At 50.8% G+C, this 26931-nt stretch overlaps 10 protein-coding genes across 10 annotated transcripts; 4 read left to right on the top strand and 6 right to left on the bottom strand.

The window, feature by feature from the left end:
* Positions 1 to 70: 70 nt before the first annotated feature.
* ASPVEDRAFT_77631 (uncharacterized protein) lies at positions 71 to 994 on the bottom strand (the record flags this gene model as incomplete). The annotated part of the gene is made up of 3 exons (XM_040816416.1): positions 71 to 97; positions 156 to 669; positions 720 to 994. 3 exons carry the CDS (start codon positions 992 to 994, stop codon positions 71 to 73), a joined length of 816 nt encoding a protein of 271 aa, XP_040661616.1.
* Positions 995 to 1267: 273 nt separating this feature from the next.
* ASPVEDRAFT_66831 (uncharacterized protein) lies at positions 1268 to 2988 on the bottom strand. Its single transcript, XM_040815912.1, has 5 exons — positions 2592 to 2988; positions 2166 to 2541; positions 1996 to 2113; positions 1875 to 1942; positions 1268 to 1819 (listed from the first exon to the last, which is right to left on the bottom strand). The coding sequence occupies exons 1-5, from the start codon at positions 2736 to 2738 to the stop codon at positions 1317 to 1319; spliced, it is 1212 nt and encodes a 403-aa protein (XP_040661615.1). The 5' UTR covers positions 2739 to 2988; the 3' UTR covers positions 1268 to 1316.
* Positions 2989 to 3718: 730 nt separating this feature from the next.
* Positions 3719 to 5711, bottom strand: ASPVEDRAFT_145393 (uncharacterized protein). The gene is made up of 3 exons (XM_040808060.1): positions 5281 to 5711; positions 4128 to 5227; positions 3719 to 4061 (listed from the first exon to the last, which is right to left on the bottom strand). The coding sequence occupies exons 1-3, from the start codon at positions 5552 to 5554 to the stop codon at positions 3828 to 3830; spliced, it is 1608 nt and encodes a 535-aa protein (XP_040661614.1). The 5' UTR covers positions 5555 to 5711; the 3' UTR covers positions 3719 to 3827.
* Positions 5712 to 6445: 734 nt separating this feature from the next.
* Positions 6446 to 8833, top strand: ASPVEDRAFT_22888 (Zn(II)2Cys6 transcription factor; the record flags this gene model as incomplete). The annotated part of the gene is made up of 10 exons (XM_040809507.1): positions 6446 to 6612; positions 6684 to 6712; positions 6756 to 6874; positions 6921 to 6936; positions 6981 to 7196; positions 7238 to 7503; positions 7547 to 7561; positions 7605 to 7793; positions 7836 to 8284; positions 8317 to 8833. The coding sequence occupies 10 exons, from the start codon at positions 6446 to 6448 to the stop codon at positions 8831 to 8833; spliced, it is 1983 nt and encodes a 660-aa protein (XP_040661613.1).
* Positions 8834 to 8892: 59 nt separating this feature from the next.
* On the bottom strand, positions 8893 to 10959 carry ASPVEDRAFT_57965 (Zn(II)2Cys6 transcription factor; the record flags this gene model as incomplete). The annotated part of the gene is made up of 6 exons (XM_040815396.1): positions 8893 to 9160; positions 9225 to 9985; positions 10037 to 10575; positions 10624 to 10661; positions 10729 to 10820; positions 10879 to 10959. The coding sequence occupies 6 exons, from the start codon at positions 10957 to 10959 to the stop codon at positions 8893 to 8895; spliced, it is 1779 nt and encodes a 592-aa protein (XP_040661612.1).
* A 42-nt stretch (positions 10960 to 11001) lies between these two features.
* ASPVEDRAFT_156709 (NmrA/HSCARG family protein) lies at positions 11002 to 12339 on the bottom strand. The gene is made up of 5 exons (XM_040808534.1): positions 12272 to 12339; positions 11737 to 12222; positions 11496 to 11685; positions 11271 to 11443; positions 11002 to 11211 (listed from the first exon to the last, which is right to left on the bottom strand). Exons 1-5 carry the CDS (start codon positions 12314 to 12316, stop codon positions 11143 to 11145), a joined length of 963 nt encoding a protein of 320 aa, XP_040661611.1. The 5' UTR covers positions 12317 to 12339; the 3' UTR covers positions 11002 to 11142.
* Positions 12340 to 12800: 461 nt separating this feature from the next.
* Positions 12801 to 13701, top strand: ASPVEDRAFT_77626 (SDR family oxidoreductase; the record flags this gene model as incomplete). Its single annotated transcript, XM_040816415.1, has 4 exons — positions 12801 to 12837; positions 12884 to 13418; positions 13479 to 13578; positions 13630 to 13701. The coding sequence occupies 4 exons, from the start codon at positions 12801 to 12803 to the stop codon at positions 13699 to 13701; spliced, it is 744 nt and encodes a 247-aa protein (XP_040661610.1).
* A 532-nt stretch (positions 13702 to 14233) lies between these two features.
* On the top strand, positions 14234 to 15313 carry ASPVEDRAFT_120215 (arylamine N-acetyltransferase family protein; the record flags this gene model as incomplete). The annotated part of the gene is made up of 3 exons (XM_040805779.1): positions 14234 to 14631; positions 14679 to 14748; positions 14807 to 15313. 3 exons carry the CDS (start codon positions 14234 to 14236, stop codon positions 15311 to 15313), a joined length of 975 nt encoding a protein of 324 aa, XP_040661609.1.
* An 894-nt stretch (positions 15314 to 16207) lies between these two features.
* On the top strand, positions 16208 to 22427 carry ASPVEDRAFT_119596 (uncharacterized protein; the record flags this gene model as incomplete). The annotated part of the gene is made up of 5 exons (XM_040805720.1): positions 16208 to 18157; positions 18178 to 18770; positions 19189 to 19782; positions 19859 to 20376; positions 20431 to 22427. The coding sequence occupies 5 exons, from the start codon at positions 16208 to 16210 to the stop codon at positions 22425 to 22427; spliced, it is 5652 nt and encodes a 1883-aa protein (XP_040661608.1).
* A 659-nt stretch (positions 22428 to 23086) lies between these two features.
* On the bottom strand, positions 23087 to 25845 carry ASPVEDRAFT_77623 (uncharacterized protein; the record flags this gene model as incomplete). Its single annotated transcript, XM_040816414.1, has 2 exons — positions 23087 to 23365; positions 23416 to 25845. 2 exons carry the CDS (start codon positions 25843 to 25845, stop codon positions 23087 to 23089), a joined length of 2709 nt encoding a protein of 902 aa, XP_040661607.1.
* Positions 25846 to 26931: the final 1086 nt, after the last annotated feature.

Here is a 26931-nt window from a genome sequence, read left to right as displayed (position 1 = left end):
TATTTAGGTACAGCTCGGCTGTTTTTACTTCAACGACAGTACCTTGCATCATTATTAAAGTTTAAAGCCGCTATCTCTGGTTCGTCAATCGTTGAATCTGTATTGGTTAGGAATCTGCAAATCTATATACTTTCATTTCCCCGTAACTCAAGCACCCTATCTTCATGCTCTCTCTCCTTGTTAACCCTCCTTGCCCTTCGCAGAGACGGCATGAGAAACCCCGCGTATACAAATAGCGCAAAGGCACCAAGCTCCATCATGTACTGCATAAATGCAAGGACATACACATTAGCAGGAGTCCCGTCACCATCTAGATCTCTGCCTTTAAATGCGGGTGTGCTTGCGAATGTCGACAGGAGCATGTACACGACTCGAACAGCGAGGAAGGGCGCGCTGCACAGCGCCAGACGGAGAAGGGTTGTTGCATCTAGACCCTGCTTCCAGTCTAGTTTCTCGTTCGGCGTATCTGAGCGATGTTGGATGTAGAAGATGATGCAGATTATAACTTGGACGGCGAAGAGGGTGGTTACGATTATGGTTGCGGCGTAGCTGAGGTCGTCCCCGCTGGTGAAGGAGGAGATCACGCTGAGGATGAAGGCCGCGTATTGTGATAGATGCAGGAGTGTCCAAACGCGCGGGTGGATTGGGTCAGACGGGAATGTTGATTTTCTATTCTTATCAGTTTATAGGGTCAAAGTGGGTAGTAGGCTAGTGCGCACACGTTCTCGATAATCTCTAGCATGCCGAGTAGGAGGGTCATGACGCCGATGGACGCGAGTGTAGCGGCGGCCACTCGTAGGCCGTTACTGTCGCTGGCTTCTGAGGCGAATTGGAGAGCTGCGCCGGTGACTCGCAGAATTGCAAAGACGAAGAGGTACAGCCAGCCCCATGCTTTGCCGATGCTGTGTTTGTGCAGGAGGAAGGATGTCGGGGCGAGAGACGGGGCATAGAAGACTATCAAGGCGATGGAGAGGCTTTGGTGTGGTGTCAGCATTTTGAAATTTTGTTTGTCTGGTCAATTTCTGCAGAGGTTCGGTATAAATAGTCGATAAATAGACGAGATGGGACCGAGCACCGAGTGAGGCTATACATGCAGCACACCGTTGATCCTGCCAAGCACCGAGCACCGAGATACCGGCCAATCAACGGGAGTTATTCACGCCAAGGAGCTAAGTTGAACCACTCACACAGCCCTGTTCGGATCCGAGGCCCACTTATGCTCTGCTGTTGAATCATAACAATGATGCTTTGGTATATAACCTGAAATCTATCCTTACTCAAACAAAATTATACTAAACATTACTCATAAGACATAATCAAACCCCCCTAACATCCGCCTGCCGTCTCCAGTCCTCTTCCGAGCCAGAACTCGCATTCGACGAAATGGCATGCACATGCCCACCATGATTCCTATTACCCTCCAGATCATCAAACTGCGTGACTATATCCGTCGTCACAACAACATTATTGCCCCCAGGCACAATATGCTCCTTACTCCCATTCCCGCCACTATTTCGCCCGCCCAGATCTCCCAACTCCACCCAGTCTAGATCCCCCTTACCCGCGAACGGCATCTTGGAAGACCGATACGCATCAGCTTGGAAATGCGAGTTCGTGCCGCGGTTGGTGTTGAGGGATCGGCCCGGTCCGTACGGGTTACTCCCGCTGTTGTAGTACGCCGGTGTAGATGTTTTCTTCGATGTTAGGCCGAGCCGTTGTAGGATTCGTTCCATTAATGGTCGTATGGGCGGGACGCAGCCGACGACGATGACGATCCAGGCTTCTGTCGATGCCCAGATTAGCAGGGTTGGTTGGGCCCCTACGCTTGTTAGTATGGCTGTGGCCTTTTTGTGGTATGGTAGGTAGGGACGTACAGGTGATATCGCTCGTCTCGGTGAGGGCTTTGAGCTCGTAGGTCTTTACGGCGGAGCAGATTGCTGCTCTGGTTGAGTTAGTTGGTTGAAAATATAAAGATAATGGGAAGGGGAGAGGTACATCCAGCCTAGGCCCATGAGGATGGACAAGGCTACCTTGATGCGCAACTTCATCTGCAACTTCCAGAAGAGATGGATTGGGTAACTCGCGAGCAGGGCATCGGAGAAGGTATTGAAGCCTGCCTGGCCATTAGCACACCTAGAAGACTTGAATATGAGGAGGAGACGCACTGGCTTGAAAGAATGAGTAATTCTGGTTTATCTTCCGTCCTGGATTACAGGTCCCAGGTATCGAGTCGTCCCATAGTTTCTGCATGGGCGTGCACTGGCCCAGGATGGTGCCAAGGACGGCGATATTCACAGCTGCAATCAGAACTCCCAATATTATCAGCAGCCACGGTTTCTTCTCGTGCCGGCCGCGGATCTGCATCAGGAAGGTGAGGATGGCCAGTTTGCCGAGCATGGACGCTGCAATGGCCAGCAGTTGGAAGACCCATGACCAGTGCAGGGTTTGGACTCGCTGTTCGGGGGAGAGCGTGTCGATGTGCTGGCCCATGCCATGGTGGACGGAGAGTTGGAGGAAGATCTGGGCTGTGACTTGGGTTGCCTAGGTAGTATACAATTAGATATCAGATATTCAGAGATGGAGAGACATACGACTGTCAATCCCGCAACGCTAAAATCAGGCCGGAAGCGAGCGACAATCTTCCAGTTTGTGATGAAGCGCATGCCGAAGAAGATCAGGCCAACAACCGTCTCAGCCCATGAGACGGCCAGAATCACAACGGACTTGTCGTCTGCCATTGCTATGGGAGGGCAATGGCTGGCACTGCAGGCTTCATGAGATAAAACTCGGTGGGAAAAGGGTGATGGGGACGATATGCCGGTACTAATACGGACGTGGTCCGGTTTGCGGGCTTACTGGGCGCAAGCATTTATCCATATTTCACCGAGCCTGGAGGGGCAGGGATGACAATTTCTGGAAAGGAATTGCATTTGAGCCACGAATTAAAGGCCAGTCTCGTTGCCAGTCTGGTTCGTTCCTGCGTGCAAATTTAATCCTCGAGAAGGAAACGCAATCAGAGCAACCTCAGACCATGAACCAATCCTGCAGACAGCCATGCAAGACAATCGACGAAATTGAAACGCACGAACAGGATGATGTAGACGCACCATCTCGGGGAGGATCTTCCATCTCGGAGCGACTCTCCGTGGACAGACTAGACTGCGTTCCTCCCAGGGTATGCAGCACGAGGGAAAACTCAATTCTCAAGCCCCACCAGCAAGAAACACCATGTAATGCTGCAGGCGAAACGCGATATAATGGGCTGAGGGGTGAAGGTGTGATCGCCCACCTGCACCCAGTTGGATGCCCATGTGGCCGTTCCTGCGATGATCAGGGAATGGATGTATGAACCTGCCCAGCTGGGTAGGTGGCGGAAACTCAAGATGGGGGAAATCGCTTGAATGGATGTTCAATGGATAGGCTGATGTGGCACTGCAATGGGTCACGGCAAGTCTGGCCGAGTCCGTCCGGCGGCCTGTCAGGGCTCGCGATGGATCATGGCTGGTAAGCCACCGGAACCCCTTTTGGACGGACTGCGCTAAGGAAGCGACGGACTGGCCGACGGGCTCGCAGGATGAGACTGCGTGGGGCGGACTGGCAGATCGCTGAGACTGGGGGCGGGTCTCGCAATAACCCTAATACATTGGATCCCTGGCTGTTGCTCAGTCCGGTAATACTTGATAGGGTTTACGCGTTCTCGACTGGTTCAGCCCCCAATCGACTGGACGGTTCAACTCTATTATTGGAGATTCATTCTTGTCCTTTGCAAGTAACCTATTCGCCCCGACCAATCCCCGTTCCCGTTCCCTCGTTCTCTCACCTGTTTACTACATAAGTCCGGCTACGTGGAGAAAGTTCCTATTGTGCAGCCAGATGCGCATCTCCTTGCCCCTGAGGTAGAATGGCAGGTAGAACAGGTAGATAACCACATTAATCGTAGCCACCGTCATAAACACCGACAGCAGCCCGCTGGCGTCAATAAAGTCATTGATCACCCACGTCCAAATCCACGCGATGCAGGATTTCAGCGCGGCAATGGTGATCATCACCTCGACGGAGAGCTTAGCAATCATTAGTTAGCATGGCATGCCCCGAATCACGCACGGCAGGAGAAGTATTAAACTTACCTCCTTGTGACAGTCCAATGCATAGTTCATCCCCAACGTGGTCCCCATTTGGCTCCCCACCGACAGGACCCCGGCCCCCACCACCGGCATGGCCCAGTGCATCTGGTGCTGATAGGAGAGTGCGAACCACAGCGCCCCGAAGAAGGTGAAGAACGCTGCTAGTAGACACGTCGGCAGCCGCATTTCCGGTTCGCGGATCCCGCGGTTGCGCTTTGTGAAGTAGTTCGCGATCCAGTCGCTGACGGGCCCGGAGAAGAAGACTCCGAATAGGGAGCCAACAAAGGGCGAGAGGAAGAAGAGGCCCTGCGCGCGCGGGTTGAAGTTGTAAGGGGGTGGTCCAAAGAGCTGAGCCACGCATGCACCCAGTATCACGTTCCAGCTGAGGGCGAGGCCGTAGACGAAGCAGGACCAGACGACGGTTGGGTAGGCCAGCAGGACAAACGGTCGCAGGAAGATGTGCCTGAGGTTGACGTTGGGATCGCCTGAGCTCCAGAATTTGAGCTCCTCCAGGAAGCTCTTCTGTGGGATGTGGCTGGTTTCCTCGATGAGGAACTGGTGCTTTTGCTGGCCGTCCGCCGACGATGGAGCTGAACCAAAGGGATCCGGGCGCGAACCGGTGTATTTGGTCTCGGGCATGAGGAACACCATGCAGATCGCATTGACAAAGACGAATATCGCCACGATCCAGAATGCCCAGCTCATCCCGAGGGCTTGCACGATCAGTCCAGAGAACATAGGCCCGAGCTCGTTGCCTCCCAGCACGGCCAAACCGTAGATGGCTACGAGCTCTCCACGGTTGTGCAGGAAGAAGATGTCAGTCACAGTCGAGGGCACGATTGATTCAATCGGCGCCTGGAACGCTCCGAGAAAGGCACGCCCGACGATGAAGACAAGATACGTTTTGTTGGATGCGACGGCCAGCCAGATACAGGCGATGCCCATCAGCACGTTCGAGAACAGATATATCGGACGCCGGCCATACTTGACGGCAAAGGGCATCCAGACGCAGTTCCACACGCCCTGGTTGATCAGGCACGCTCCATTCGCGTAGGTCAGTGTCTGCAGTGTCTTCCCAAACGTCCCGGACAGCTCCTCCATTCCTGCAATTGTTAGAACCCCAGCAGGTAATCAGTGTGTAACCGGGTAAACGCACCAGCTGCCATGATCGGGCCCGTGATCGCGCCCATAAACGCATACCAGCAGGCATTGAAGAACGTCAAGTGCTTCTTCCACGCCGGCCACCGCAGAGGATCATTCGGGTCGTTCGCGGACGGTTGCGGCACCAGCAGCATACGCGAGTCGCCTTTGCGATGCTTCAACTGGTGAAGCCGATCGGCCACAGCCCCATGCTTGGACGCATCATCGAACAGAATCTCCGTGCCAGGGGCGCTGGGGAAGTACTCGCCCTCGTTGTCTTGACGGTCCATGTCCTGTTAAGCAAGAGAAGTTGCAATGACAATGACAATAGCACTGACCGGTTAGAAGTACAAGTATCGGTAAACGAGTGACAAGAAGAGAAAAGGAAAGGAGCGTCGGTTAAACTGCAGCAACAGTGGGCGATCCAGACCCTTTTGAATATCGCCCGATGCAACCCCTGCTGCTGCTGACTCGCTGGCCAACCATTAACTCTGCTCGTCCATCCTCCGTATTGGGTTGACTTTAATTCCGAGTATTTCCCCCGATCCATTTGTCTGTCTCGGAAAGTCCGACCTGATGCATCCTGGCCCTTCTACCGACACCGTCGCTTTCTTGTGTACGGTGAGTGGAGCAACCACTAGGCAGGAGAAAAACTGGCATTTATGCAGGTTAGTGTCGGTGAAATTAATCGGAAATAAGCTTGCCAGATCGTATTTATGAGAGGTCGGCCCATCTCGAAGTCTGGTCGTATTTTTAATCGCTGTCAGGTGGAGATATATATCCAACTCCCAACACTGATCCCCCAAAATCACTGTTGGGCCACGATAATAATACATGCATTGTAGAGAACGTGATAGCCTGCCTTATACTTGTGTGTATAAATTTTAAATTTGATCGTCTTGTCGCTGCAACATCGGTATAATTGAATTCGTCGGATCGAACGACTCCTACCAGGCGCTGATAGAGAACGGTATCGAAGGCCACGAATCCGACAGACCTCGAACGGCTAAATATAAAGGCCAGACTCGTAAGAGGAGCTAAAATAACTGGCATGTTCCTATTTGGTGGATGGTTATGTAGTGCATAAGCCACTGGCATAATAAGCTGACTCACCAACAGTGAGTTATGCAGGGATATTCTGTCAACCCCGAGCACCGAGACCGAGATCGATCCACCACACGATGCAGGCCCCGAGACTCAACAAGTCCTGCGACCAGTGCCGGACCCGGAAGGTCCGCTGTATAGGTATGGATGCTTCTACTGTATATTCATGCGCTGTATTCATACGTGCTGTCCCGCTAACTACGCAGTCCCGTCCACCGCTGCCCCTGCGTGCACCCACTGCATAGTAAGAAGGGTCATTCTACATTCTGATCCTAGCTTACGACTATAGAAACGCAATGAGGTATGCCGGTTTAGTAATCTGAAACGAAGACTTCGTGTGAAGGGTATGTTCTAGTCCTGGACCCTGGGCACTGTTAACCGTTCCAGCCCCAACGCCAAAAGAGGGATCCGGCGAAGAGTTCAAGCCGTCAGATCTATTCATTGATCGGTTGATTCGAAATCCGTCGGAGAGTGCAGTTCTATATGACGAGTTTTCTATTCTCAAAGTAAGTTCTGTCTGTGACCTTATTATCTTCCTGTCTAACTGTCAAGGTCCACGATGATCGAGGTACGCACCATGACCTGGGAATTGTTCGCTACTTACTATCACAGTGCCCAGTTCAGGCCTTGCCTTTTTCTCTGAAAAGCGGGTTGACTCGTTGGTGAAGCGGCTCGGCCACACCCAGGTCAGGGAACTGGTCCAGCAGATTGACAAAACAATACGAACACGCTTACTCGCAAGACCGGGCAAGGAGATATCGTTGTACAGTCTGGCCAGCATTCAGACAGAATTACTAATTTATCCAGACGCTGCGTCCCATATACAACGTAAGTTACCAATTTATCGTTATCATCTCTAACATGTATAGGCTACTTTGAGGTCCTGCACCCGATATACCCGTTTCTCGATCGGCAGTCATTTCAAGCGAAAGCGTCAAGTCCGAACCTGCTTCAGGTGCTAGAGGAGGACTATTCATTCTGTGCGCTGTATCATGCAGTGTTGGCACTCGGCTGTCAATACAACGGATACAGCTCGTTTATCCCCGAGGACAGCCATGCATGGAAGCTCTTTCAAACTGCTCTTACTCGTCTAGACCGGATTCTCATGACAGCAGAATCACTACCAAATCTTCAGGTAAGTCGGCTCCATTATTCTATACTTTTTACTAACCGTACAGGCATTAACGGCAATGGTGTGTTCTGCATTCGCCGTCTGTGGTGCAAGCTAATTTGTAGACCATCTTTGCAACAAATACTTTTAGTCTCCAATTAGATCAGACTCTACTAGGCGAGGCTGGTCGAATGGTACTCGCACTTCGTTACCATAAATCGATTGTTGCCGAGGATGTTACATTGTGTCACCGAGCGTTCTGGGTGATATACCACCTGGAGAAGCGGTACACCTTCCAAGCGAGGAGCAGCTCAGTACGTCTTCCTGAACTGAATCAGCAGCTCTAACCAAGATAGATGATTGCGGACCACGACATCGGTTGTCCGATCCCGGATACCCCAGACGCAGTTGTTGCAGACTATAACTGGCTGGTCTCGTCTGTTCGCTTTGGCCGGATATTGTCCGTCGCGTACGCTTCGCTGTTTTCTATATCTGCATCGAATCAGCCAGACGACACAACCATGGCTGCCATTGACCATGTCCATACACTTCTCGAGGAATGGCGGCTGTCTATCCCGGCAGATTTCCGACCAAAAGAACCTGTCCAACGGCGTCGCCTAATGGACGGTGCATCCAAGGAGATCGCCCTGCGAACACACTACTACTATTACCATGTAATAATCGCACTAGAACGGCTCACGCTCCATGTCAGCAGAGACATCGCAAGAAGCGAGAATGCCATGCGGACGCTTCTCAATACCGCGCGGGAAATTATTAACTTAACGCGCTATATCGACGTCGAGCCGTATACCGCAGTATTGTATGTACCCTGGCCAGATTAAGACGTCCGTCGCTAACCAGCCTACGTAGTATCCTTGCCATCATACCCCTTTCCGCGCTGTTTATCTTATTTGATTTTGTCGTCCATCATCCGAACGACCCGGATATTCGCGCACATCTGACACTCCTAGACATCATCACCGGCCACTTCAGTCAGCTGGACTACGCGTCAAACGGGGCCCTGCAGTCCTCGTATCTCTCCGGATTCTCGCATATGGCCAGACAATACGTGGAAAGCGTTGGCTTATCGAAACGGCCTGTCGCGGCAGCAGCTGAATCTACAGCGCAGACACCGGGTGATAATCTCGTCTCCTCGGTATATGCCCCGTCGCATAATGACCCTGGGGTATCTTCGAGCGACGTCACACTCATGCAGGGGGTTGAAGAAGATGAATATGGGGGCCTCGGCTTGGACAGTCTCTACTTCCTCACCCCGGATAGCGACTGGATGGCTGGGATGTCTTCCCTGGACGAATTCGATCCGAGGGAGCATTACGGGTCTATTTTCTTATAAGATGGTAACTACAAGCTATACAGGTTACAGCGGTCGTAAGGTTATTTAATTCATTTGCTCTATACCCACTTCTGCTGGTCTATCGCGAGTCTGTTCCGTCTAGATATAGCCCGTGCGCAAACCCCCACAAGTTCCGTCGTGAACCCGTCCAGATACTGCAAGTGGATGACTTCGCCCAGCGTCAGTTTCCGGATGGGAATGCGGTGGATTAGCTCGAGGACGCTCTCGAGTAATTCCACGTTGTGCCGCGTATCATCATCCTCCGGGTTAGAGATAATATTGCAGAAAAGTGTCAGGACGGCGGTTGTGGCGTAGAAGAGGATGACCCTGATTTTTTTTCATGCGTTAGTGATTGCTTCTGTATCGAGAATGGCTGGGTGGTAGGATATACCAGAAACATTCCCCTTCCACGACGGGGAGGACTCTTTGGAGGTAGGACAGGGTCGAGCGGCTTGCTGTGATGGACAGGCCGATACTCGATGTGATGCCCTGGAGCGGCGGGCCTGCGAGTTCACCCTCGGAACCCTGGCGCCGACTGCTCGCTTGGTGGATGGAGATTACGCAGTGGTAGTATGCGAGCCGTAGCATAACAGCTTGTGTGTTTATGTTAACGCTCAATGGGGTTTCGGATGAGAAGTACAGGGTTGGACGGAAGTCTGCTGGTAGGGAGAGTCTCCATTGCTCTAGGGACTCGTCTAGGCTGCGGATGTTTGATAGGAGTTCTGAAACCGATTGGTCCAATGAGTCCTCGGAGTAGAGTTTCTGGTATACACTTGCTTTGAGCATTGAGAGGCGGATATCCCAAGGGAAGAGGGGAATGGTGTGGTTGGTTACCTCCATCGGCGTCGTATACCGCTGTAGATTGTCGTTGTGGTGCTGGATATAATCTGGGGGTAGAGTGAGATTGCAGTGCGTGTCGTTCATGCACGGGGGTTCGCCTGTTCTTACGCATATGTCCTTGTCGAATGAGTAGCATAGCCAGAATAGGTCTCGCAGGTGGAAGTTTATATCGCTCTTATCGTAGACGGAATTGTTCGAGGTCCTGGTATTAGAGGGGGATTTGTGAGCCCCAAGGGTATATAGAAGACGTGTGGCGATGGACAAGGTTATAGCTGCAGATTGCAGGTCTCCTAGGAAATACTGAAGTTGCACCTGTTCTCAATTAGTCCATGCTAAGACAAACTTATTAAGGTCAGGCTGTACCAGCATTATTAATGACTGGAGTCCATCAACCGTCATTTCCTGTATCACAGGTGTCATAAAGCTCTGTGCTGCGGAGGCAAACGATCGACAATCCATGGCGCCATGAATGCTATCGTCGAATCCAAACAGGGATACCAGGGATAAGAACGAATAGATACAAGATTTGGCGCTGGCAGAACCAAAGGATTGGGCAGGATTGTAGGCGAGAGATATTGTATTCCCGATATTCCACCTGCTCAGAACGGGGAATATCACACTTTGGAAGGATGAGCAGTACACCTGAATATACCGTTCGAGCTCGGCTCTACTAGGGAGCTCTGGAAGAGTTGCCGCTGAGTCTGTCACGGAACGAAGCGGTTTCAGCCATGGAACCTCACGAGAGAATAGCTTGTCGAAATTGATTCTCTCCCCTGTCTGAGACTTGACCCATTTTTGGCCTTCATCGGAGAATACGTGGTGGCCTTTAAGATACGAGGCGGTGTTCAGGAATGGATTTCCCGGTCTTCCTTGGTCCACCAGGCCGTTGGTTATGGATGGATCTATAAGAGATTAGCTACGAACTCGGTCTTCCCAGGGTGTCTGCATACCAGGATAGGTAACTGTGGGCGAAGAGACAGTCGCCTGGCTACTAAGGGTTAGCTGGTAAGCGTTCTGGCAAGTGGCGGGAGAATGGAAATAGCCAGGTATAATACCTTCCGCCAGCCTTCCGGATTCGATTATAAGTGCAAGCCAGGCTGTGGTGCTCGCACCAATTGCACTGTGGGAACCCTGCGTCACACTTGATCTATTGTTCCAGGAATAAATGGTAAGAATCCGCCACTTCTCATGCAGGGGAAATGTACCTTCTTTTGAGAACAGGAGTCGCACGCCCGCCGCCTGGGTGCCCGAGCGGCCCGCTGCGATAACGTACTCCGCTCTGGCATTGTTCAACCGGGATATATGCAATATTACTAGCCAAATGGAGAGCAAAAACTAATTTCGATAACAGCTACAATGATTGACTATAAGTGGGTGGTTAGCCCCCGCTGAGTAATCGCAACTTCTCGGACTTCCGTCTTGGCATAATTTCCCCAACGGGACATCCAGCCCTATGCGCTACATTCCAGTTACGCCTCCTTCAGCAATCTATGCTGGCGAATAAACTCAGACCAAGTCTGAAGCTTTAGACCAGGAATCTATGTTGGCGTTTTGTCAGATGATTGCGTCTGATGAATGGAACAAGGTGGTGACTTACGTCTCTTGCCTGGACAAATTCATCACTTGCGTAGACGTTTCCGCACTTTTCGAAGATCATCAGTTGCTCGGTGAAGTCTAGTGCAATATCGTCTGACAAGCCGCTATGGGTCATAAGGATCTCCTGGAATTCGGCGGCGCTCACTGGGACATAGCGAGTCGGGACATTGTAGTCTGTCAACGGATTAGCACGGGCAAGCCAACAATATTGGTTAAATAAGCATACGCTGTCCCAATTCAGCCAGTTTGTTGGCCTCGGACAGGCCTTGGGCCCAGAATACAATTGTCTTTGTGAAGTATACTGCGCCGGCTTGGAGGACTATGTGGACCAGCTTCCCCGTATCGGAAATGGCAACGTTCGGCAGCACTGTAGCAGGGCTGTGGGGGAATTTGAGAGTGTAGGTCCCAGACTCATCCTGAACCACGATATTAGCATTGGGTCTAGCAGCCGGATGAAGGAATCTTACCTTGGTGGGCAGATACCGGTCGGGATAGGTCAAACAGTTCTCAAAATAATTAGGAAACAGCACGGTCGTGGTCTTTGCCCACAGTTCTGGTTTACTGGTCCGAATATACTCAGTAATCAAGCTCTTGCTTTTCCAGTGGTGTACATTCAGAAATTGACCCCCTGACAACGCAACCGGGTCTGGCAATGCGCTCCATATAAAGTGCTGCAGTGTTGCAGTTGCGGCTGCAGCATCAGCGATGGCTTTGCCCTGCTCAATTTCAGCAGAGGCTGACTGCTTCTGCCAGAAGTCCGTCAGTGCATAGATAACGTGTGCACCGGTAAAGGCTGTGGCGAGGGCCTCTCTGCCGTCGTCCAAGTCTGCGTACTGGACTTCAACGCCGCGTGCTGCGAGTGCTTGTGCGGCGGGCTTGGCGGGATCCCTGGTTAACCCCCTGATATGGTAGAGATCAGGGTGTTGAAGGAGCTCTTCTATAACGGACCCGCCCTACAAAAGATTAGTGACTCGTCAGTAGCAGTGGATCTGAAAGACTTGCCTGAGAGCCGGTGGCGCCGATAACCACAACACTGCGTTTTGCCATGTTAACAGAAGGACTTGGTGTTGGAATTGTATTTGATAAGTTAAGAACAATCTCATGAAGGAATCCGTAGGATATTTATAGGAAGAGACGCCTACCTGGCCCCGACTGCTGCCGATGAGTAAGCGGCAGGCCCCATGTGGTGGACATTCTTTTGCCAGATTGGGTTACATACAGAGTGGAATACACATGTAGCCCTTTTTGGTCGGCTTTCCGGTGATTATCGCAACATATACTTAAAGGATTCCATGATAAAGATTATCATGATCCACACCCCACTTAATCCCCTCGGATCGCCTGTCTCGCCGCTTAATCATCGGGGAGAGTTAGCAAACTAGGTTAGAACAGTGTACACAGAGCACAATGGCGTGTTTACTATTCGGAAACGATATACATAATGCTATCAAGGTGTGCGTAATATAAATACCCAGGCGTGCTAGCCGCATGAGAGTACCCCGAACAAGTCCAGAGTTAAAGCACCAGCAAAATGAGCCAGGTTGTACTTATTACTGGAGCCAACCGAGGTATGTATATATGTTAGGATAGTTTTCGAGGTTAGCTTGGCCGCAGGCATCGGAAAAGGATTCGTCACATACTATCTCGCGCGTCCAAACACTACAGTCATCGCAGCCGTGCGAGATGTCTTGTCTGAGCAAGCGAAACAACTTCATACTTTGAGCAGGGGCAATGGGAGTCGTCTAATTATTGTGTTCCTTGACGCCAACAGTGCAACAAGCGCTGCGCAAGCGGCTGCCGAAATCCAGATAAAGCACCGTATCGATCACATTGACGTTGTCATTGCCAATGCGGGAGTCTGTAACTCTTGGGGGCCTGTTCTGGAAGTGGACGAGTCCGATATGTATTCTCACTTTGAAGTGAACACCATGGGCCCTCTAAGGCTGTTTCAACCCATGGCACCGTTGTTGCAGAAAGCCAGAATACCAAAGTTTGTCTATATATCCACTCAGCTGGCAAGTATTGGGGGTATTGGGCAGACTCCGACATTGACTGTTGCCTATGGAATTTCAAAGGCTGCTGGGAATTATCTGGTCAGGAAGATCCATGCAGAGAATGAGCATTTGATTGCTTTATTATTCGATCCAGGGTAGGCATATCTTCCACCCCGTTCTTGCCTAATGGAAGATTCACATACGCGGTGTTTCAGTCTAGTCCAGACAGATATGGGTGATCGCGCTGCAGAGTTTCTTGGACTCGATGCGGCGCCAGTAACCGTTAAGGAGGCCGTGTGTGGAATCGCAGAGCAGGTAATTCAAACATTGCCACTATTTCCGTAAAGATTGTTAACATTACTGCAGATTGATACAGCGGAAAAGTCAACTACCTCTGGTGAATTCTTTAGTTATAACGGAGAACGCGTGGCCTGGTAGCACACAGTCAGATGATTGGGACTTCTCGACTCGAATATTCAATCCAGGGCGATATTACGTGTATGTTTTGTTTTATGGGAATGGGTGACCTTGGGCTTTGAGATGAACACCACTAGAAGGGTTTGGCGGAATTAAACGGGTGTAGTCGGATAGAAGAGTCTATTGAATGTTCAGAAGTTTTGCCGATGTCTGGTATCGCCGCAGGAAACTCGTAGTTTCAAGGGCCAGGGTGCGGGTATGCATCTGAGCATGCCTATTTTGCACATGCGGGCTGCACGCATTTTGAGATGGGGGGCTTTCGGACTTTTCTGCGAGTAAGAAGTTAATAGCGAATTGAAGTGGTTGGTCGAGGCAACTTGACATGGATTTGGTGGCTGCATTTGATGGGCACATTCCGCGTATCAAGGCTGCACACCAACAGGGGTGGAGTAAACATGCATGCTTAGTTTCTGGCCCAGGTATAAAACCCTGGAACGCCCCAGGTTGGAGTAACATGCTTCGCTGCATATAATTACTTAACATAACGTCCATCATGGCTGCCAACCCCCCAACATTGACCACGGATCAATTAGACCTGTATCTCCAGCGCATCAAATATGCCGACGACACCACCTCCCGCGTGAAACACCTTAAACAGTCCGTCGAGAAAAGTCCACTGGAAGCATTGACGGAATTACAACGAAGGCACCTGAGCTCTATCCCCTGGGGCAACTCGGCCCTGCATTACTCGAACCACCATTCCATTTCCCTCGAGCGGGCCTGTATCTTTGAGAAACTGGTTGTCCGTCGTCTTGATGGCTACTGCATGGAAAATACCAATCTCTTCTACATGGTTTTGTCCTCCCTGGGGTATCAGGTCTATCCGGCTGGCGGCCGCGTTAGTCGGGCGGGTGTTACGGGGAATCCAAGCGAGGAGGGTTATGTATGCTTGTAGGTTGCCTTGAAGCTTTTATGCGGTAGCGCTGGAAACATAAGAGCATTCGCCTAACATGGCTGTCCAGGAGCCACATGATCGTTATCGTGACCATAGCTGGCCAAAAATATCTGGTACGTTAATAACCGCGTCGTAGACTAAATAATACATACTCATCGTGATACTTTATAGGTCGACGTTGGTTATGGCCGCAACAACCCCACCAGCCCATTGCCATTGCAGGAGAACGTGCCAACAACGTCAATCCCGCCTGAGGAGGTTTCCCTGATCAAGGCGCCTCTGTCTGAATTCGTGGACCAAACACAAAAAGTCTGGATCTACCAGGCCCGGAGCAGCTCTGAAAGCAAGTGGATTCCACAATACTCTTTCACGGAGACTGAGTTCCTGCTAGAAGACTTCGCTATGATGAGCTATTTTACAAGCACGAATCCGGAAATGCCGTTTACTCAAAAGCTTGCTTTTAGGCGTATGATCGTGGATGAGCAGACTCTGGAGGTTATCGGGATTTATATTCTAGCAGGTACAGAAGTCAAGAGGGTGCTTCGTGGGGAGACTGAAGTTATCAAAAGGTTCACCACGGAAGAGGATAGAGTACATGCCTTGGCTGAATACTTCGATATGCACTTTGAGAGGCATGAAATTGAAGGAATTCGTGGGTTGCCTTCACAGATCAAATAATTAGTTTCCTGAAGTAAACCGCCTCTAGCGATCTTCGTCTGCCCCCATATCGAAGCTATTCAATCGATTGGATATTAATGCAAGGCTTGTCTGTTTCATGTAGCATTGGCTGTCTCTTGCCGCCCCTGGCGTGTAGGGTGGCCATTGGTATAGACGCCTTTATCATGACAACACTGACGTGGCGTTTTGAAATAGCCACCCATTGATGGGCTTCGTCTACCAGCTTCATAGTGCAGATATCGCAGTTGTAAAACATTGGATCTGAATTGTAACCTGATATAATTAGACACAGAGTTCGTTTATTGGACTGGTTACCACGAACCACGATGCTGGGACCGGGTTGACGGGGAAGGACATGGGGCGATGCCCCCTTTATTATTGTTTGCTTTTTTATGCCAATGTTAGAGTGTTTCAGAGCCTGGTCGTGTGTCGATCGCGTCATTAGATGCCGCTGTCATTCTGCATTAGTTCCGTGACGGACTGCCCAGGTGCTGTTCAAGATGCCTACCAAGCTACCATGGCTTCTGGTATACACCGAGAAATTTACCAGTTGCTCGGCTGCCATATTCACGTATTAATTACATATTCTTGAAGTCCAATGTTGTAATGATGCACTACAGGTTTTGTTTTGGTTTTGTTGGGTTCCCTGGCATTGGACTGTTAGGGCAGCGCTTAGCACGGGACTTGCCTTTTTAGGCGCTGCATCCCTGTCAAGTCGTTGGCCCCAACAATAGAAACAACCACTGGGGGCGCTTACCCAGCACACTAGAATAGGTCGTAAATGAGCTGGGGGCGATCCTGTTCAAAAGTCCCAGCGCCAGCTGAACGAAAGGGGAGCCCCCGGTGTGAAAACACAGACTCTTCGCTCATCAACAGAGTGCAGAGACAGCAAATATGGCAAATATTACTCGAGATCGAGAGATTATCTCGGAAATCTATTCTCAGTCCGGTGGCTTTTTGGGTGATACTGAACAAGAAAAGGCACTTGGCAATTTCCTGGGTGCTCCTGTCCTAAAGGCAGCAGCCAAAGCGTGGACCAGCGACACACGGTTTTTTTACGAACTCATTCAGAATTCCGACGACTGCTCATATACCTGGGCAGAATCCCAAAAGAAACGTCCTTCCTTGTGGTTTGATTTCAAACCGGGTCGCATTATCGTCCATTGTAACGAGGATGGGTTCGAAGAAAGCCATGTCCGTGCATTATGCAGCGCTGGAAAGAGAACGAAGACAGGGCAGATCGGTGAAAAGGGAATTGGCTTCAAGTCGCTCTTCAAGGTTGCCTGGAAAGTCCAGATCCAGTCTGGTCCTTTCTGCTTCTCACTGCAGCACCGAGAGGGACAGAATGGCTTGGGGATGATAGCCCCCGTCAACGAGGCACACGAAGACCTTTCAGAAGATGTACGGACCCAGTTCACTCTCTTCCTCATTAGCCCAGAGCACTATCTGGACCTCAGAGACAAGCTACTGAACTTTCCACTGACCATCACTGCGTTTTTGCGCAACACCAAAATGGTGGGTGTCTGGCGTCAACATACATTCCTTACGTTTTCAAGTGTGCGTAATTACGACGAGGTTTGTCTCTGTCTGCGCAACGGATCCGGCATAGTAAGAAGGGCAGACTTCATCCTATTTACACAGAAGGTAGCTGGACTACCGCGTCGAGACAGTCGTCCTTTCCCTGGCTCGACCGAGATGACACTGGCATTTCCATTCTCTAGCGAGTTGCCCCCTGCAGTCTCAACAGCTGAATATTTCGCGCATTCATACCTTCCTCTGTCTGCAGCGGGAGGGAGCCTAAATTTCCTTGTGCAATCCGACTTCATCGTACAGGACAATAGGGAGAGTCTGGCGTGTTGTCCTTGGAACGACCATCTCCTGAGCGAGCTTCCTCAAGTTTTTCATGCTGCACTTAAAACATTGTCTTCGATGGAGCGGTTTGAATATTCATGGCCTCAATTCCTTCCTACGGACGACACCAAACGCCCTCAGTGGGCACAGTTCCATAAGAGTGTCAAGCAAGACCTGAAACATCTGCGTATCTTCAAGACTGTGAAAGGCACACTGAAGACTCTAGAAGAGGTTCGATACTTGCAACCGGAACACTGCGACTCCAAAGGAAATCCTTTGTTTAGCGACTCGGAAGAGGATGTTTACCTCTCAACTCAGTATAGCGAATACTATGGGATCCTCAGTACATTTGGCCTTCAGCCTATTTCATCGCATCAGTTACTTCACCGACTACGCCGCCATCTCTCTAGCATACTATTTGGCAAGGCGACGTTTGAACAGCACTTGGAAGATGACTGGTACACTAAAGTGGCTTCCCTTGTATTGTCATGGATGGACTCGCCTCTTCACGATTTTGTGAAAGAGGTGGAAGCACTTCATCTTGTTCCCGTATATGAGAAATCACTTTTCGATCCTATAAAAACGCTTAAACTGTTCAAAAGCCCAAGGAAGACTGACATTTACTTCCCTCACGACACCTGTGGGAACTTAATTCCAGATTCAATTATCGACACAGTGCCGGTGGCCAGTGCAGCGAATGATATACAGAAGCAGCTATTCACACGACTGGGCGTCAAGCGTGCAAGCCAGGCTTTTGTTATCCAGTGCATATATTCTTTGAATGACAAAAGAATCTTTCGTCCCGGACTTTCCCAGTCTGTACAGAATCTTCGATATATGTTTTTGGCCGCTCCTGACGGCCGCGTAATCGACACTGAACGTGTTCTCCTCTATGATGATGCTGGGAAAGCCCTGATGAATCTGTCGCATAGTCGACCCGACATATACTTCAAAACCGCTGATGTATACGGTATGAGCGAGATCTATCGGCTCGTCGGCGGCACAACATGAAGGCCCATCGCCTTCCGTCTCTCCCGGTTTGCTTTCTACACCCCAGTTATACCACTGATTTCCAAAATGATACCGCGTGGAAAAGCTGGCTCGAGGATACCTGCTGTATCCGAACCGTCCCAAGGCTAGAAACCTTGGATTCTCCCGGGCGGCCTTCCGATATACTGAAGTGTATAGTGAGGTATCTCCCAGACAGGTTAATCGGCATTTTGAAGGTGCACTGGGATACATACGAGAAGGAGCTAGCCAACGCCTCCCCGGCCACCGTATCATACATCAAGGCAGCCCTTGTTCCTACTGCATGTGGCAAGGTACCTCTCGAGGACACTTACTTGGGGTTGCCAGAAATGACAGACATATGGTCCGACTCTTTGAAGGACAAATTCCCGTTTCTTTCAATTCCGTCCATGTGGGCCAGCGGTGAAAAGGTCAACTGGGAGTTTCTCTCGCGGTTCGGGGTTACTACGACATTGACGGCCGATTATCTGTTGGAAAGTCTGTCCAGGCTGTCCCAAGTATCTCCCAGGGAGCATGCAAGGATTGGTTTCTTTAAACTATATGCCGTACTGGCCGATCATCCGTTTGCGGAATTATGGTATGTTCATTAGCTCTCGCCTTGTATTTGTGGCTAAACCTGCTAGGGACCGTGTATCGCACCTCGACTTGGTCTACATTCCCAATCAAGATGGTCCCGACAAACTTGTTAGGATTATGGATTGTATTTGGGATGGGCCAAAATGGTCCACAAAGTATCACCTGGCACAGTTCGATGATTATTCCTGTAATACCAAGGTGAAGGAACTCTTCCAGAAGGTCCTGAGCAAGCAATCACCGGACTGGCAAGCATCTTTCGAGGAGCTGTCGCGAATTAAACGCAGCAGAGTGAGAGATTCGCATGCCCCGCTGGATATTTACAACTATCTGGCGACAGACTCTCTCGCCCGCCGCGACTGGAATACCATTAGGTAAATTGTCACGCTCATTGCTGCGATCAAAGCTTACATTACAATTAGGGACCGGTTCGAGGTCAACAAGTATATCTATATCCCAGACAAAGATGCCTGGTGCGAACCAAGCGAATGCGTGTGGAGCGCCTTCCCAATTACTAAACGAAAGTATGGAATACGCCAACTCTATCCGGACTTGAAAGAGTTCCTTGTAGATGGGCTTGGTGTATATACACCGGGTGTGGGAGATTGCGTTTACGAAATTGAGTTGGCCGCATCTGTATGGGATCCAACGTCCGGCCAGGTGTCGGCCCTTATCCAGGAGCTGAGCGGTCTTAATCCTACATCCAAAGAGCTTCAGCGTCTGGAGCTGACTAGGTTCCTGCCTGTTCGGCAGTGGGGTTCATATGCTTTATATGTGACTGTCCATGACGAGTTTGTAATTGTCGACGATGTGCGCTTTGGGGTCAGTTCTAGCGTGCCGGTCCTTAGCATGACAAGAGAAGAAGTGTGTCGTTCACGAGCATTCATTGAAGCTATGGGACTTGCGAGCCGGTATGTGTCGAGGCAGCTCATAGAGGAGACATACGTTGTCAAGGACGAGGGCCAATCCGACGACCTGACGCTGGCCATGCGGCAGAAGGCTGAATTTCTATACCGGTAGGATAGACCCCGTCGTTTGTTGTGGATATAATTATTAACGATGATACACCAGATGCGCAATCCACTACGGTAGCCCGAGATTTACGCTTTCTAGAGGGAAATCAGAACGGGTTTTCTCACAGGCCACTGTCTATATAGCGACGGACCTCAAGGGATTCTTCAAGCTTGAAGGAGGACTCAACGTGCGTAACAGCCACCCCGGCCGGGTTCATATCGAAGACGCCGATAGCACACTCCGGATATACGTTCCTCTGGATCCAAAACAACGAGCTATCTCCTACGCGACAGAGCTCCCGCGGGCACTAGTACGGGTTCTCTTGATACGTGATGAAACAGCATGCGATGCATTTGCCACTGTCTTGCGTGAACCTGTCGACATCCTGGATGACATTCTCACTGAGAAGGGTGTGATCCAATTACCCACAACGGAGCCAAAAGGCCAAGGGCTAGCGATTCGTACAAAGACTCAGGCAGGGTCTGAGAAACAAATCTCACACTCCATACCCAGCTCAAGCTATATGAAGTCAACTCGGAACTCTGCTGCAATAATGCTGGAAGCATCCGAGGAGTGCATTAAAAAACAGAAGACCTGTGGGTATACGCTTTCAACTAGTCGTCAGTTAACTAATGCGTGCATTTGTACAGTATCGTCTCGCTTGACCGCATTATCCCGAAAGTATAGCCCTGCAGATATAGAGGTTGGAAGCCTGGGCACTATGAGCCCCCTGTTTGGATATCTGTTCTCAGAGGAAAATCGGCACCTTACAACCATCGCAGCAGCCATGGATATGGCAGCGCAGAGCTTTGAGCCTGTGTGGATAAGCTTCTTGCTTGGGAGTCCCGAGATATATGGTCCTGTCACAATCACTAACTCTGCGATTGAGATTGCTATGCAGAACGAAGTTTGTGGCAACGAGATCACAAGATGCCTATTCGAATATCTTGGTCGATCTGGGCAGGAATTTACTGTCACAGAAGCTCATCTGCAAGCCGCAGCAGAAAACGAAAGATGTGGGCGACAGATAATGCCTGTTTTGCTTGACTATGCAAAGGACAAGCACGAGGGCATGAAGGTAATCACAGCAAAGGTGTTAAGAGCTGCAGTCGAGAACACTGAATGTGGCGATGCACTTGTTTCGCTCCTTCTTGAGCAGCAGAATATCAATGTCGCTATTACGGAAGATGTTGTCATTGCAGCTGCAGAGAACGAAGACCACGGGTGCCAAATAATGGAACAGCTGTTGGAGCATGATAGCCATATCACGATGTCTTCAGCTATTTTTACAGCAGCTGCGGGAAATATGGAACAGGGTCTGGACATCACGAAGCTTCTACTTCAGCATACCGGGGATAACACTCTAATCACGGAGGATGTCATTATATCAGCCATGCGTAATGATATGGACGGTCTTCATATTTTGGAGCTCCTGAAAGAGCACTGCGAGAGTCTAGATGTGACAGAGAACATCTTAATTGCAGCAACAGAAGGCGATAACTGTGATGATATTCTGGAGTTCCTTGGTTTATCTCCAGACTCTCTGATTACCAGCTCTGTCATTGAAGCTACGGCAGGGAGCCCATTTTACGAGATTGATTGTTTGCGACGTCTTCTAGACCTCAAAAGCTTAGATACTGAGGTCACTGAGGCGGCTATTCTGGGCGCCGTCCGTTGGGCGGACCAGGTCGAGCTTCTAGTCAAACACCAAGGACGCCTCACTGACGCCTTCCTAGTAGCGGCAGTAAGTACGGTCGACTGGCCTCTAAAATCGGCCATTCTTGATCAACTCCTCGCCCATGGTCTCCGCATTACGGAACCTGTCCTGGTAGCAGCTGCTGCAAACCCGGGACATGGTATAACTGTGGTTCCCATGTTACTGGCATCTGACAAAGAGATTCGTATCTCTGAGAGTGTCATTCTTGCAGCTGTAACGAATCCTGGCTCATATACAGATGGCATCGTACAGATCCTGTGGGACCGACAGCCTGATGTTCCCATCACCGAGGAAACTATTATTGCGGCTGCGTCGACAGATACCTCTGCAGTGGTGAGGCTAATTGAGTTAATCAATGCGTCCCCTGATAGATGTGCTGTTCGGATTGGAAGGCGCCTCCTCGAAGCTCTATCAGGGAATAGGTCATGTGGAGCGAAAGCGCTGCGTCTGCTACTCGAAGACCTAGCCGCAGACGAAAAGCCCATCCCAGTTACTGAAGAAGCATTAATCAATGCGGCGGGGAATACGGGCTGCGGCTTTGAGGTCATGGATCTGTTACTCGATCATGGACACGTTCTTTCTGACCGAATGTCTGAGGAAGCCCTAATAGCAGCAGCTGGGAATTCATTATGGGGACTTGAGCTCCTGGTCCTTTTTGTCGACCATGACTATCCCCTCTCGCACTCGAGAAAGGTCGTTAATGCGGCGCAGGAGAATATCTGGGCTGGCGAGGAGATTCTGGCGTTCATCTTGAGACACGTATATACAGATGATTATGTTCTCGATGGCGGCTATTCTTCAGAAGACGAGGGCTCAATGTTTTCTGGGGATACAGAGGTACCGGAGGATGGGGACTTCACAGACGACAAGAATAGCTCAGAAAGTGCAGAGGGGTCTGAGGAAGCGTATGAAACTGCAGACGATGGATAGGGAGTGGATGTATGGATTTTGGATTTCGTTCGCCACGTAGTAAAGTGTCCAATATGATCACGTATCGTCAATCATAGTAATCACTTGAGACAACCAATACATCCCAAATGTAGGAAAGGGATGAGGAAAACAGGGATGGCTGCAACCTTGGAAGAGAACACCTTGACAGTCTGCACATTCCATAGTCCATACCCCCATTCCAGCGCAAGCGAGATTACATACATTCCAACACCCACCATGATGTCTGCGGATGGGAATTGGCAAGGTAATATCCCGAAGTACCTGCACAGACATTCTTCTTCTCACTGTTACCAAATGAATCCAATGGAATTGTGGAACGGAAATGCCGCATCTCAGGGTATGAGGCATGAGAACTGCACGAGTCAGTCGTAAGATACATCTCCTAACTAACAAGGAGTTCAGATAACTCAATAAACTGGCGTAATTTGTTAGTATGAAGTACGACATGAAAAACCTGAATGCAAGACTGAATAAAATTCGGTATAAAACTGCAAGGTATATCCACCCGACAAAAACTAAAAGATAGTAGTAGAAAATAAAGAAAAGAAAGGTAAGATCTATACAGGAACAGCCCGCTAGGAGCGATTAAGTAGAAGAAAGCAAATGATGGGTTTTATTTTGTTTTGTTGTTTTGTTGTTTAGCCAGACCCGCCAGAGCCAGAACGAGTCGACGATGTTGGCGAGATGACGCCATTCTTGGGCGTGCCTGGCCGGGACGAGGCCTGTCGGTAGAACCGGAAGGCCTGGCCGTTGACCGAGTCGACAGGGGAAATGGGGAGACTGGCGCTGCTGGCGTTGCGCATGTGCTGGTCGTTGATGCTGGCGGTGTAGTTGCGGCGCTCCTTGAGGGGCCATGTGGACAGGCACGCACGGGGGATGAGCCCGCGCTGGTCGGTTTGGGTGACTGTGCAGAGGGCCTGTGGATGTTAGTATTTTTATTCAGGTAGGATCAAGGAGGAAGACTTACCCATCCGTCATCGAAGGCCTGGTCCAGGCGCACCATCGTTCCCTCGCTGACTTCGAGATGGCCCGTGCTGCGTGCGGCGAAGGGCATGTCGACGCGGTACACTGTCACATTCCATGGCTTGAACGAGGGGACTTCCTGTTGGGCAGGCTGATAAACCGGCGAGGGTTGTGATGGTAGGTTCGGTGATGGAGGCTTTGATCCCGGGGGTGATGGTGGTGGCTGTTGCGGTTGTGGCTTGGACTTATTGAGGTTTTCTGATGTCGACGACTTTGTTCGTTCAGGCTTCTCGTCTTCGCCAGAGATACGGCCAGCCTGGGCGTCGACGCTGATGTTCGCCGCTGGGTTGTTCATAGCCACGGTTCCAGACGAGACACTGCGGACCTTGAACAGCTCTTCGCCGATCATCTCGCTTGGAGACGGGAAGTGAGTCTGCCCTTCCGGGGTTTCCTCGCCTGATTCCGAGACGCTGGCGAGGCTGTTCATCGTGCTCCATGATGAGAGCCCGTTGTTGCTCTTCTCAGTTGGCTGGCGCTGTGGAGGCTGCGCTTGGCCGTGGGGCTGAACCTCTGGTTGAGCCTGCAGTTGAGACTGGGTCTTGGGCTGGGGCTGTGTCTCCTGTTTGACTGGATATGGGGCGCCGCATTGGCAATGACACTGGTGCTCGAGCTGAGCAGGAGGCGGGGGCTGCATGTGTACCTCTGGGATGAGCTGCTGGGTATGGGCTTCCTCATCGACTTCACGTGGTGTCTGCGACCGGGCAAGAGACAGTTGAGATCTGTTGAACTTCTGCGTGACAGCACGGACGGTCAACGACCCGTTTTGCTGCACCTTGGACAGAACTCTGGGGAGACGGTTCGAGGGCTCTGGGGGTGGTGGAATGTGCAGGAACTCCTCCGAGAAGCCGTACTCGTGGGCCTGTAGGCTGCGTCTCTGCGCCGGCGAGAGCTCCTTCTGGCGGAGGCCCTTGATCTTGTTAGCGGCGAAGGTTGCTGTGGCAGTGACCGGGTATAGCACGCGCTGGCCGCGTTCTTTCCATGTCGGCCTCCTCAGGGCGGGATGCACGTCGCCGGTGAACAGCACCGGGGGAGGCAGCTGGGTTGTGTCAGAGTCGACGGTGCTGGTGCTTTTGTTGGCCTCCACAGGACCAGCGTGGATGGACTGTCTGTTGCCGTTGTGGTTGTGGTTGTGGTTGTGGTTGTGGTTGTGGATGGGATGCTCGTGAGGGTCAGGGAGGGAGCCGTCGCTGTTGTTGCCGCGGGGCTTGAAGTTGTCCGATATCCCGACTAGAGTCAAGCTACTTTTCGTGTAGAGGTTCGAGGCGAGGTTGTACATGGGGTTTTGCTTCTCGAGAGGTGGGAGATTCTTCTGTTGGCGAACGGCCATTTGTAGGGCTCGCTTCTTGCGGTGCAGTCGGTAGAAGATCAGGCCCAGCAGGAGCAGGACCAGGCTCATGACACCAACGGCAATCCCGGCTTCGGCACCGGGAGAGAGTCTGTGGGATCCGGATGGGAGCCCGGGGGATTCAGTGGCGGGCAGATCAGACTTGGTGGACGATGGCGAGGTGTTGGACGTCGTGCTGGAGGTCTTGTCTTTAGTGGACGCTGGGTCCAGCCAGACCTCTGGATGCCATTGTCCGTCATTCAAGTTCATTTCTTCAGCCTTGGCCGAGTCTGTCGAGTCTTTCGAATCTGTCGAGTCTCTCGAGTCTGCCGAGTCTGTCGACTCTTGGTTAAGTGCATTTGTGTTTGTGTTTGTTTGAGACTTCTGGTTCTGACTGCCTGTTGATTGCTCGTTGCCATGCCACATCCCATCGTCGTAGCTGGAGGACTGTTGTGAGGAGCTTTTAGAGCCGGTGTTGGGTGCATTTGAGTTCGAATTGGCGTTCCAGTTACTATTCTGTGCAGCGGACTGCTGCGTGTTCGCCTGGCTCTGTTGTCCTTGTCCTTGGCCGGTTTGCGCTTGGCCGCTCCATTGGCTTTGTCCGTTGGTTAGACCCTGTGTACTACCACTTGTTGCTCCAGTGCCAGACGCTCCGTTGGACCATTGCCCGGAGCTTTGACCTGTGCCTTCAGCTTGGGAGCCCGAGGCCTGGTTCGAACTGGCTTGCTGTCCTGAGCTAGCCTGTCCGTTGGACTGGGCCCCAGACCCTGCGTATTGTGATCCACTGCCTGAATTACCTGCGGTGCCAGCAGTACCGGATGTACCTGCACCGGATGTACCAGCGCCGGATGTACTACCAGTATCTGCACCGGATATCCCAGCAGTGCCAGCATTTCCAGAACTGCCAGAGCTATCGGCAGCTCCAGCATTATACATCCCACTATTATACTGTCCAGAACCCTGGGATGAGCCCTGAGAGGAATCCTGGGAACCTTGATAACCTTGGGGGCCCTGAGCTCCCCAATAAGACCCGGCAGCCGCAGATGCCATGGTGGGTTGTCGAAATGGCGAGTAGGTGTCGTGTCGTCAAAGAAAAACGCCGGGACGGAGGCGAATCGACGTGAAAGCCATTATTATACTACGCGAATACCACTGCGGCCTTTGTTTTGATTTCGCCTTCCTCGCAGAATGTGTTTATTGGTTGATTCGGGGCAAATGAACCCCTGGGATTTGGTTTTGGAATGCCCACTAGTCTGTTTGAGTGTTTTTTCTGTGTTTCGTGACTCCAATGGAGCCTCTTGGGTCATGTTTACTTGGTGGTTCAGGTACTCAGATATGTGCGGAGCTTGCATTCTTGTGGTGTTGAGTGCCGGCATTCCGTGGATATGCCAACAAAACAACCGCTTGGAAGCAGCTCACTGGGTGCATTCTTTGGAGGATTGATTCAACAAGTAATAATCAACATTCCGGGATTAATATCTCATAAACAAGAAGTACTTGGTAGCATTGGCTCAACCAGGGGTTGCAGTGGGTAGGAGCATTTTGCCCCGAGTCACGCAACTTTCGCACCGGGTGGTAAAGCTGAATAGGACATCAGATTTGGAATATTCTTCCTTTTAATAAAAAAAATCAAGGGTCTTTTGCACGGTGCGAAACCAAATGGGCAAGGCGCGCCTGGGCGTGGTCCGATGCTCTGGATGGCGCAGCTAAGCAATAGGGACAGCCAAGCACACATTCAGGTCAATTTCGTCGCGTATTTTAAGCGCATAAATTATGATCCTTTAGAATAACCTATACTCAATGTAGTGCCAAACTGCGATGCCGCGATTAAACCAGGTGCCCATACACGCCACCGCCACGGCTAGCCAGTGATCACCTCGATGAGCATGATAAAACCTCTAAAAACTGATTGTAGTTTTTCTTTTTAAGAGATATTCATGTTATATTTCACTTTACGTACGTGTCATTGCGATCTAGTGGACTGTTAAACTCTGTTGTGAGGAGAATGCTATAGTACCACGTAGGGGTCATAGGGCACAAAATATATATTCCAGCACTGATTTCACAAAACCACGACGACGGCATCTCAGCCGCCAAAATACCAAGAATAAGCAAGTTCTAACGTGCATTATTCGA

The sequence above is a fragment of the Aspergillus versicolor genome (assembly GCF_001890125.1).
Source record: "Aspergillus versicolor CBS 583.65 unplaced genomic scaffold ASPVEscaffold_1, whole genome shotgun sequence".
In the NCBI taxonomy this organism is placed as follows: domain Eukaryota; kingdom Fungi; phylum Ascomycota; class Eurotiomycetes; order Eurotiales; family Aspergillaceae; genus Aspergillus; species Aspergillus versicolor.
Note: the sequence above shows the minus strand (reverse complement) of the source record. Positions and strands in the feature narration are given on the sequence as shown.

Coding starts and splice junctions, on each gene's coding strand:
- ASPVEDRAFT_66831 (XM_040815912.1), bottom strand. CDS start 2,738: ATGGCAGACGACAAGTCCGTTGTGATTCTGGCCGTCTCATGGGCTGAG. Junction 2,114..2,165: donor TTACTCATTCTTTCAAGCCA/GTGCGTCTCCTC, acceptor ATGGCCAGGCAG/GCTTCAATACCTTCTCCGAT. Junction 1,820..1,874: donor CGAGACGAGCGATATCACCT/GTACGTCCCTAC, acceptor TAACAAGCGTAG/GGGCCCAACCAACCCTGCTA.
- ASPVEDRAFT_156709 (XM_040808534.1), bottom strand. CDS start 12,316: ATGGCAAAACGCAGTGTTGTGGTTATCGGCGCCACCGGCTCTCAG. Junction 12,223..12,271: donor TCGGCGCCACCGGCTCTCAG/GCAAGTCTTTCA, acceptor AATCTTTTGTAG/GGCGGGTCCGTTATAGAAGA. Junction 11,444..11,495: donor ACTGGCTGAATTGGGACAGC/GTATGCTTATTT, acceptor ATCCGTTGACAG/ACTACAATGTCCCGACTCGC.
- ASPVEDRAFT_145393 (XM_040808060.1), bottom strand. CDS start 5,554: ATGGACCGTCAAGACAACGAGGGCGAGTACTTCCCCAGCGCCCCTGGC. Junction 5,228..5,280: donor GGGCCCGATCATGGCAGCTG/GTGCGTTTACCC, acceptor TAACAATTGCAG/GAATGGAGGAGCTGTCCGGG. Junction 4,062..4,127: donor CATTGGACTGTCACAAGGAG/GTAAGTTTAATA, acceptor ATGATTGCTAAG/CTCTCCGTCGAGGTGATGAT.